The sequence below is a fragment of the Coccinella septempunctata genome, chromosome 8, assembly GCF_907165205.1.
Source record: "Coccinella septempunctata chromosome 8, icCocSept1.1, whole genome shotgun sequence".
Taxonomy (NCBI): Eukaryota; Metazoa; Arthropoda; class Insecta; order Coleoptera; family Coccinellidae; genus Coccinella; species Coccinella septempunctata.
Window position 1 is genome coordinate 23,834,026 of NC_058196.1, and position 11,734 is coordinate 23,845,759.

Sequence of the window (11,734 nt, forward strand, 5' to 3'; positions counted from 1 at the left end):
TTCTTGCTTCAGATTTTTGGTATTGACATGGAGTAATCATGATTGATTTTTTGTATAAATGTAGAACAATACCCGGGGATTACTATTCGACATTACTGACCACTCTACGGGAAGAAATTGAAGAGAAAAGACGCGGAAAGCTATCCAAAGGTGTTTTGTTTTTGCAGGACAACGCCCCTAGACACAAATCTCATGTTGCCATGCAAAAAATTCGTGATTTAGGGTTTGCATTACTAAAACAACCCCTTATTCACCAGATTTGGCTCCATTCGGCTATGATCTCTTTCCTCAACTGAAAAAAGTTCAAAAAGTTGTAAATTTTTTTCCAACGAGGAGGTAATAAAAGCTGTGGACGTCTCGTTTGCACAGCAAGAAGAAACATTTTTTTTTAAAGGTCTAGAGACGTTGCAGGTTCGCTGTAATAAATGTATCCAATTAAGAGGAGAATATGTTGAGTAAATAAATATTTTGACATTGAAATTTTGTTTGGTTCTGTAGTAGGCTACGAATTTTTCAATATATCCTCGTATATTCAAATATTGGGTTTTAATTTAGGACACCCACACAAGTTATTGACTTAGGATTCATTGGTTCATTGGATTAATTGAGGGTTATTTTCAAAGGATGGTTATTATTTTGCAATATGCTAAGGCACGTTCTCTAAATATGCTCTTTTGACTCTTGAGTGTGTCAAATAGATAACAAATAAGCTAAAACCAAAGAGAAGCAAAAATTTTCGCGATGACATAAATAATTATTCCTTAAGACTGAAAAATCTTCAACTCCGTACCGAATCGTCCCAATTTAGTGTGATCTATTGTATCGCATCTGAAAGGTCAAGGGCCGATTTTCCCCACCTTCCGCTTGACGAGGGTTGACATCACTAAAAACGTTCCCAGAATACCGATGGGTCCTGAGTAATCGTTGAAGATATACGTTCGAGATGAAAAAAAATGTCCATCCCCCTTTCCACAGTGCATTAGAATGTGAGAGCATATGTAAGGGATAAAGATCACTTACGGTTTGAAGCAGATCGCCTGACAAATTGGCGGTTAAGGTTTTTGTTCATTACCGGGAATTTATGAGCAGAAAAAAGGAAATAGGTATTTGTATGAGTGGAGCATTATTCACACAGAAGATATGAGATGCAAATCAATATTTTTTTTTCACATTGCTCTGCGTGAAGTGGCGTAAGGGATGATTTAATGCGTTTTTTTCTGATCGAACCAATATTGAGCTATATCGCCTTAGTTACCATGTGTCATAACACACTCATATTTCCCTAGGGAAATATGAAACGTCAAATCATATTTCTTTCAAAACGTCAAATCATATTTTATTTCTTTATTTAGTAACAAAATGGAAACTGCAATTGTTGAAATTTCCACTGAAAGTTTTTCCACCAGATACAAAGGAAGAAGAAATATCTTGTTCCTAATTATTCGTCGACGAGACTACAGTTTTCTTGAGAACATTCCGTGCAGCAGCAGTCTCGGACGATTCTCCCAAAACGGTCTTCAAAGACTGTGATGCTGCAGATGGCTCTCCCTCCACACCTGCTATCATCTTCGCTACCTTATTTTTGTGCAGCATACTGTCAGCCAGATAGCCTTCTGCAACAGACGAACTTTTCCAACCACCATGTCTCTTGAGTGTTGTCATTGAGGCTCCCGCATCGGCAACCAAAGTCGCGGATGTTCGTCTTCCACAATGGCCTGTATACATTTTCGGATTATCTAATCCCAACCATTCAGCAACCTTACTCGGAATTTTTCCGAAGGTATTTTTGCCGACAGGCTGAAGAGTACACTTCTTATCTCTTTAAGCTACGAAGAACCTAAGAACGCCTTGCGGACGCAACGCCGAATACTCCCGCACCAAACGAGCAGCACCCAGATCTTCTTCATCAATTATAGTGAATATTCTGTTTATATCATTCTTAGTTTTTGAGACTTTAATTATGATTACCGACCCACGATCTTCGATATCTGAAGATAGCATATTCACCAGCTCTTGTGTTCTGCAGGCGCCAAAGATTTCCATTATTAAAACAACCTTCAAAATTGTGAATGTAAAAATCTTATAAACAGAGGAAATCAAAATTAAACTTTTACCTCATACATCAAAAAAACGTCATTAGGAGCTTCACTCAAGAATGTCTTGAGCTGCTCCCGGGACAACACTGCTGATTTTTTAGGAACGTATCCTTTATTTTTGTTCTTAACAAATGCTTCGACTTCATCGAATAATTTGACATCAGTTTTTTCCTTCAAATGTAGCATTGATCTTAACATCGATAGTTTCGGCCATAACGTGTTTGGTGAATATTTCTGCGACTGGGGATCGAATGAATTAATCATACATCAAGAATAACAAGAATCAGAGCAACATACCAAATCTTGGAAATATGCTAACAAAATATTATCGCTCACACCGTCCACCAAATTTTTTCTTTTCCACTCCTGAAAGCAATCGTACTCTCTACTGTAGGCAGCTTGAGATTTGGCCGGAACCAAAGATTCACGGGCTTTTGCCGATTGAGTTTCGACGTAGTTCGACATTATTTCAATAATTTTATTTCTGACAAGACGTCAAAATGAAACCAGTCAACCATGATTTTCAGAAACATGGCCCATAGCAACGTTAAAAATTTAATTATTACAAAAATATACAATCTAACAATGATTTCCCCATAACAGATTATTTCAATCAGAAAAAAACTATTGATTACACCACGGGAAATATGAATATATTTCCCTAGTTGTAATAATAGCTATTTATAACCAATTAAAAATGGTTTCATGATCTTAACCTCCCCTAAGGAGAGCAGTTTCACTTTGTTATAGAGCTTATTAGAAATTACAAACGTTGAACTTGGGAGCCATGAACTGTTATAGGAGTCTGCAGAGAAAGTGAGGTTTGGTTCAGTCTTTGCGTGACAGGTGGCGCATCGTAATGAGAATATCTCAGAGCGGCGTCCCAAGATCGCATAAGACTACCATCCTCCGCTCGGAAGATTCAGTGCCATACTGTACTGACGAGGGAAAATGATCCCGAAACCGGTCTACAGTTGCACTTGAATGTTTCGACTTCTGTGGGACCGCCTCTTATAGTTCATGACTAACTCACATTATTGGAACGATAATTCCTTCGGAATTGTTGTTTCCATTAATATATATTTTATTAGAAATTGTTTTACGCTTTTTCATTTCTTTTAATTTATTTTCAGGTTGCGAGAAGTGACCCATTGACATTTCGGCAAACACAAGAGATGGCCTGGAGTGATCTTTCCCTGGAAATCATCCTGTCGGATATCCACTTTTCCAACGGCAGGTTGATACTTCAGTGCCAGGCAAAAATAGATGACATATACGAAGAAAATGCAAGGTTGGAATTGAACACAGTGAAGAGTCCCGTCCATGAGAGAGGTAAATTGAAATATTGAAATCCATTATTGAAACTAAAAACAGATCATATTATTTCCACAACAATGTTTCGTTGAACCACGACACGTGTTTCGCTATCAAAATAGCATCCACAGATAGGTGAACAGGTGTAGGTAAACTGAGTTTATCTTCTATTTTCAGTAACCTGAAATGATAACGAATAGTTTTGAGTGAGGTGCAGTGCGAAGATTGGTAAAGAGTTTCTTGACGATTACATCAAAAGAAATCGACAAAAATAATAAATGTACAGGGTGGTGATATACCCTGTATGTCGTGTGTTAGTCGAAATATGGCACCAAAATACTTTGTATGAAATTTGATTCCAATATGGAATGAATATATTTCAAGATTTCTATTTACAAATAAAATCTCAGAAACAGTTCTTCATCTAAGGAACAAGTCGTCAAATTACCGTAACTCCAATTCTGCTACAACCTTCAGAATACTTTTTTATAGTTTTCAATTAATTCAACGAATTCAGTTCTGGATGGGTGACTGCTCTGGGTAGAAATGAACTAAAATATCCAAATTCTATCTCTGTTTATATACTCCATTCATTTTTATTTTAGCACTCGGTTTGCCATGAAATAATTGTCTCCTAAGTTTTTGTTACTAGAACGGAGTAAGGTTGGCACTCATGAAATGTCGTTAAGGTCATAACGCCGTTGCCACAACTAATATCAATTAATATTACGAAAATGCCGAAAGTGATTGACAAAGGCGGAAGACAGGGTTTATGAAAGTGCTATTTCGAATTCAGGTCTGCTCATTCAAATAGTAGGTAACCCTGATATTCTAATATCTACAATAAATCAGACAGTAGCGAACATATATTCAGTGTATCTAAGTGAATTTAAAAAATGTTTCATCTGAATCTAAACGACTCATATTTCAGCTGAATGTTTCCACAATCAGAAGGATTGCGAATGAAGAGGATGACAAAGAATTTCCTTTTATTGGGAGACCCAAAAAAGTGGTGGGTTTGAGAATTTCATTTTAGAGTGAATGAATGCGAAAAGTTACTACAGGAATTTCGATGAATATCATCGTAGAATAAGTTCCAGAAAATAAATTTTTTATTTTTCATTTGACTCGTCCTATACATATAGTAGGTAAATGTCTTAAGAGATCAGTATATATATAATTCATGTCAGTGTCAGTAATTCAATTTTCTCCGATAGCAAGAAAAAATATATTTAAAAACTGATCTCTTGTATTTTCCATGCAAATAACTAGATTTGGTATGCCTTCAATCAGTTTGTATAAACGTCAATTATGTTGGTCACATATTTACGACTTCTTATTTTCCGAAGTGATTCGACATTGTGATAAAATACGTAATTACTGAGTGTTTTACGTAAAACCGACAACATAGCGCTGCTTTAAAACCCAAAAATGTTTTGACAAGCGTCCTAACCCCATATTTTCGTACTATAGAGAACGAAATACATATGTCACATTTCCATGGCCAACCGAGTGCTTAAATAAAAGTAATGGAGTAAAGTTTTTAACTAGGGGGAAGAATTTTCTTGATATAATTTTATTTTAATACACCTCCTTCTCCAGAATGCCATAGAGCAGTCATCAAATTTCCGGAATTTGTATGTATGGAGAGTAGAGAGAAGGAAAACGATCGCTGCTTTGAGACCATAGATTTATTTGTCCCCTAAAATATGTACCAATAGGGTAGTTCATGCTTTTGCCGAGAGGCGCGCTGGCCATCACGGGATGGCGAAATTTTGATTTAAACTTATTGTAGTTGGCTGAGTGATATTGTTATCAATTTTTGATAAGAGAACAACCATGGTGAAAATGTTGAAGAGTGCGCTAGTGTAAGAGTGTTTTGGCATCGGAAAAAAAAAGAGAATAAAATTTCCGACAGCATTTTTGAGAGAAAATTGGTAAAAACCTCACCTCGAGAATCGACTCGGAATCAATTTGTGTGTCAAGAGCACTTTTGCGATGAAGATATCAAAAAGATGATGAATTCATTATGAACGAAATCGAAATTGTCATCCCTCGTGAAAAGTTGACTCTTCTGAATAAGAATATCTAACCAATAAAACTACATGGTTCAGAAGTAGATATTCTTGAAGAATTTGGTTGGCATAACATAATATATCGTTTATAACGGTTCTCAGCTGAGTATTGGAAACAGAATCTACTCTTATACCTATTTTTAAATCTGAGATTGCTAGCTTCTGTTGTCTTGATGTGTACTACTTCTCACTGCGAATGTGCGAATTTTTATAATTTTGAAGATTATAGTGAACCAACTAACATACCTGTTTTCAATAAACAATGATAAACAATCATAGGTAAAATTTTTTTGATCAGTGATTTCTTTTGAATTTCATTGATGTCGTCATTTATTATGAATGAATCAAGCTCATAACATAGTTCCCTTTATAATATGACTTTTTTATTTCATATAGTTCAGAGAACTCATATTTAATATAGATTTGAAGGAAGGTATTTGAAAAATTTTATCAGAAAAACCGCCATGACACATAACCTAAAATAAAATGAAGGCTGTTCATTTAAAATTGACGCTAAAATCTCCACCCCCTATAGATAAACGTAGCGATCGCAGCGACTCCTAGCCTACGTTCCCCGTTTTCGGGGACACATTTTTAGTACGGCGATCGTTCTCCTTCTCTCTACTCTCTATATTTGTGTGTTATACCGCCGTATTCATAGAGTTCACAAATCTCCAATTCTACCCGACAAATCCTTACTCCCTCCTTGACCGAAATCGCGATGAAAACGATCGCCAATACCGCCCATATTTTCACGCATCGCCGAACCCTTTGGGAACACATATTTTCAATGGAAAATATCATTCCATCGCAAGTCATCCAGATAAACGCACAGCTCAACTGACCCGAAAAATCGTCGAAACTCGATAAAAATTTCCCGCCATCGATAGAACCTTCGCGGAATCAGGGCGGATTTCACCCCGGCCCCATTGATGCAAAAGACCCATCGGGAATCGTTTCTGTAACGTCAGCCGAAAGAGGTGAGGTCCCTTTTCAAACACGGAGCGGTGAATTGGCATAACGCTGCCGCGGACCCCCGCCACGGGTCCTGTTTCCTGCGATAAAACCCCGGCAAGGGCAGCGCCAAGCGTTGCGTTTGTGTGTTAACGTTTTGCCGCACGCTTAAGTGCGTCATATTTCCTAATTTAGCCGGCTCCGGAGCTCATATAGGGGCCGGAAGAGCATTATTTTTTTTTTATTCAATATTGCCGCTTTATTTGAATGTTCCTTACCTTTCTAGTGAGATTCACGTGGGCCTAAGCCCGGTTTTGTTTTATTAAGCTGTGCTTCTGTTTTTCCGCTTCATGCTATTGCTTTTTATTTAGGGCCGCATCCGTTTTCATTACGGTAATGATAACTGTTATTTCGTGTTATGTGCCTTTTTATGTGGACTAATTGTTTGTGTTTCTTCTTCAAGCTCGGCGGTTTTGTTTAAGTCATTAGTTGTGAACCTGCATTCTTTTATGATCGAAGATATCACGGCTCCTTGTTCATAATTCTACTTTTTTTTCCTTGAACGCAGAGCCAAGCTCAGCGTGGTTAACAGAAAAGTGAGCCAGTCAAGTAAGTACATACTAGGGTTCCAAATAGCCTGGCTGTGCACTCCAAAGCTCATACGCATGACTAGTATGTCCTAAAAAGGCTCAGTAAAAACCCTAAAGAGTTCAGAAGGAGGAACCTGACAACATTAATTTGTTGACCAAAAGCTCTCTCGGAGCTCTTGGATCGTGATTAGTTAGGGTCAGAGAGGTATTTCCCTGTGCCATCATAAAAACGTATAGACTTAAACCTGCACTGAATAATTGATAATAAGTGAGAACTACTTTTCGATATCAATATCCACTTTTAGAGAAAAAGGTGACCTATTACGGAGAGAGAGATGCAAAGAAGCATGTGTGCCCCTACACACATAAGGCAATCAAGCAATTCGTAATTACCTGTAATTCGCCTGATCTGGCTACGTTCAACTATACTCCATTCACTTTTATTTTAGCACTCGGTTGACCATGGAAATTTGACACATTTCACTATGTATAGTACGGAAATGTGGGGTTATGAAGCTTGTCAAAACATTTTTGGGTTTTAAATCAACGCTATGTTGCCCGTTCTACGGAAAAGTTTCTGTTATTACGTATTTTATAATGTCGAATCTCTTCGGAAAATATGTGACGAACATAACTGAAGTTTATACAAACTGATTGAAGTCATACCAAATACAGTTATTTGCATGGAAAATACAAGAGATCAGTAGGTAAAATATCATAATATGCACTAGCTTGAGACGAGTTAATGTTGGTATTCTTCTTTGGCTAAAGTTTGAATACGTTACATCAGTTGTAGATTTCAAAAATATTAACCCGAAGATGAAATGCATATGATGCAGTGGTTGGGAATGGGTATCTCCCGAAGGAATAAACAGATAATTACAATAATGTTAAATTGTTCAACAAAAATAATCTTGCATCAATGGAAGTAAAAGGTATTGAAAGAAGTTTAAAGTCAAGATGAACTTCACCTTTGAACAAAAATTTCACATGAATAAACAATTAACAATGTATAGAACAAGTCAAATGAAAAATAGAAAAGTAAATTTTCGGGAACTTGTTCTACGATGACATTCATCGGAAATCCTGTAGTAAACTTTTCGCATTCATTCATTCAAACATAAAATTGTCAAATGCCACCTCTGTTTTTGGGTCCCCCAATAGAAGGAAATTCTTTGTCATCCTCTTCATTCACAATCTTTCTGATTGTTTAAATATTCAGCTAAAATATAAATCGTTTAGATCCAGATGAAACATTATATGAATTCTCTTACATTGAATATGTTCGCTACCGTCTGACGTATTGTGGATTTTAGAATATCAGGGTATAACTATATAACTATGAGCGGACCTGAATTCTAAATAGCACTTCCTGAAACCCTGTCTCTTTTTTCAATCACTTTCGGCATTTTCGTAATAAAAATTGATATTAGTTGAGACAACTGCGTTATGACATTAACGACATTTCATGAGTGTCAACCTTACTCCGTTCTAGTTACAAAAACTTGAGAAAATTATTTCATGGCCAACCAACTGCTAAAATAAATTTGAATGGAGTATATCTTCTCTTTCCGCAATTATATTCTAAAAGGAGATAATGAATGCTATGGAGGTCAGATTTGCAGAGCAAAATAAGTATAAAAGGTTTAGATAAGTTTCACGTTTTTTGCAAAGAATGTATTCATATCAAAGAAGTGTACCCTTAAATAAAATATTTCGACTTGTTTCCATTATAACAATTTTTCAATGCATCCTCGAGAACTGAAACAGATCATTCTCACTATTCTCAAGATCCAGACAGATAATATTCTGATAAATATGCAGAATACATCGTCCTACGTTTTATCCTGTTCCCAAAATAATCCACCTAATAGATCCAACCTCGTTTCCCCTAACTATTCTAATATGGCATTCAGGACATTGAAAAATAAGCTGTTAGGCGCCGCGGTGCTAGCCCAAGGCGTCCACTTAATCGCAACTGTTACAATTCGATTACATCTACCGAGTATTCTGAATATAAGTTTTTTGTTTCAGTGAGCGCTATGGATTCGTCTGCAGAGATAGGAGACAAAAAGTTTGTACTTAGATTTTTTACCATAGTTTTAATCCTGAAAGTTTTGAGTTAGATTAGACGATAGTGATCTACTTGATGACGAGCGCACTCGTAAATTTATCGAATTCAGTGATATTTTCATGTTCCAGTATATTTCCCATTTACTAGTTCTATACAGTTGTTTTACTATATTCTGAAATAAGCAAAAAATATTTACGATATGTAATATTCAGTTTTATTAGGCAAAAAAGCTATCCTAACTAACCCAGGGCTTAAAAGCTATACCGGGTGTCCCAGAGCTTTTAGGCCAGCAAATATCTCAGTTACCTGCGGAAAAAAAAAATTGAAAAAAATACTTGTCGTAGGAGACCATACGCTCTTTCATGCAGCATAGCAAAATCCACCCCCTGACAAACAACCCTCGAGAAACCACCCCTAACTTTTGTTTTTCAAATGGCACCCCCATGTTTGTTGTGCATCAACTTACAGTTTTTTTCATTTCTCATTCAATGATGTATCATGGTAGCTAGAATGGCATGCAGAATAATTGAAAATAAAAATACAAATGAAATACGAATTTATACGCTCAGCTGTATTGTTACTGCAACATTATACTAAAGAAAATGTTTTATAACATAAATTATAATAAACAAAAAGTTCTAACATTTTATTGACTCTTTTTTTTCAACATCCACTTTTTCTTGTCTCTACAATATGGACTAATTCGATCAGTCCAATTAACAGTACCCACTAACGAATTCAATTTTATCGAGTGACTATCTTAACAACTACATATTATGATATATCATTGATTGAGAATTAAAAAGAGCTGTCAGTTGAAGCCAAACAAACATGGGGGTGCCATTTGAAAAACAAAAGTTAGGGGTGGTTTCTCGGGGGTTGTTTGTCAGGGGGTGGATTTTGCTATGCTGCATGAAAGAGCGTATGGTCTCCTACGACAAGTATTTTTTTCAATTTTTTTTTTCCGCAGGTAACTGAGATATCTGCTGGCCTAAAAGCTCTGGGACACCCGGTATACATAATGATTCTTGGACGTTTTTTTACCAAAGGTGTAAATGAACTTGAACGAAATATTTTGCTCCATTCACTTATTCGTGTTTAGTGTTATTTTTTTTAATTTTTAATAATTGAAGGTATTTTTGTCACTGAGCCTTGATATTTTTCGGTTCAATCGTTATTTCAATTGAGAAAATTAAGTTCATAAATGACATAATAAGCGATACAGTTTTCTATACAGGGTGTCTGTAAACAAATGCGGAGGAAGACAGATTATTCCTTGATGAAAATAAGCAGGGGTAGTTCCTATAACTACCTCCTTTTATCTAGAATTGAATGGACAACCATAAGGGAATTTTATTTTTCCTATATATATCCCACGAAAACAATTTTTGAAAGGGTTGTTATTTTCAACCTCTAATAATGAAGTGGTGAGGTCTAAAAAAATTGTGTGAGTAACATCTACTCAATGCTTCATGTTATGTATAGTTTTATGACTCAGTGTTTTTTAGAACCCGTAAAAATATTAATTTGCCATCGCCTTCCAGTGGTTGTATCTTGGAAGGGTGGTCGATTTCGAAAAAAATTTACAGGAACTGCCCCTGCTTATTTTCATCGAGGAATCATCTCCCTTCGCATACACAACTCTGTATAAGAATTCTCATCAATGTGACTGATAAAAAAGCAAAATTTCAAGACAGTGTATACAGAAAGAAACAGTAATTTTTGTCAAAATTTGATTTCTATTTATTGATTATTGACTGTTTGATATCTGACGGCTCCTCCAATAACAGGTTGTTCACACAACCCTACCACCCGCTGAGAACCCAGAAAACCCATTTCCTCGAAGTCATAAAATTTAACGACCGGAGAATTTCAAGTGCCATCACACTCTCGGCTAGATGAAGTCAATAATTCTTCGAGAAATTTATTACCGCATCATTTTTATAAATCAATCATTCACGATGGCTCCTCCATATAAAACACGCCTTTTGGGGTTGTGTAGGTGAAAACCCTGAGAGAGATTGGATCCTGCCTGTATCCTTGAATTTCAGTGGGAATTCACTCGCGAAGTGGATGTATAAGAATGGGACTTTGACGAGAAAACTTGTATATTATGAAAATTCATTTCGTCATCCAGGATTCAGAGAGATGGTTGCTCTCTTGCTTGGCGACAGCGCTGAAGCATCAGTCATGCCGAGTGTGGAGTTATTTATTATGGTTTATAAAGCCCCTTTTGGCGATGAGATAGTGTTGATAAATGAATATTTGTCAACGTTCGTCATGTCACCCTGGATGACGTACAAAATGATGAGTGTATGGGATGCTTCGATGCGCAGAATAAGATTGATATTGTTGTGAGTCAAGTTTTTCATGATATTAGTTGTGAGGGATGAAAAACGTCATTAGATTCTTACCAAAGAGCTGTACTCCCATATTGGCGGTTTCCAATCGTTTAATCACTTGTTTTTGATAATGATTCCATAAAGATACTCCACATTGAGCATTCAGCCCAGTACAATATATCGGAATAACTTTTTTTACCATTAGCAGTCATTAAACGTCTTTTCATATTTTTTCTATTTCAATTATTTTTATATTTTTATTATTCTCTACACATTTATTTATATCTGA

At 36.2% G+C, this 11,734-nt stretch overlaps 1 protein-coding gene across 1 annotated transcript in view; it reads left to right on the top strand.

The window, feature by feature from the left end:
* Nucleotides 1–9,356, top strand: part of LOC123319331 — a 47,801-nt gene extending 38,445 nt beyond the window's left edge. The window contains exons 5-6 of the mRNA XM_044906243.1: nt 3,230–3,428; nt 9,064–9,356. Coding sequence (XP_044762178.1) covers nt 3,230–3,428; nt 9,064–9,155 — 291 coding nt within the window. The 3' untranslated portion in view covers nt 9,156–9,356. The remainder of the gene's footprint in view (nt 1–3,229; nt 3,429–9,063) is intronic.
* Nucleotides 9,357–11,734: the final 2,378 nt, after the last annotated feature.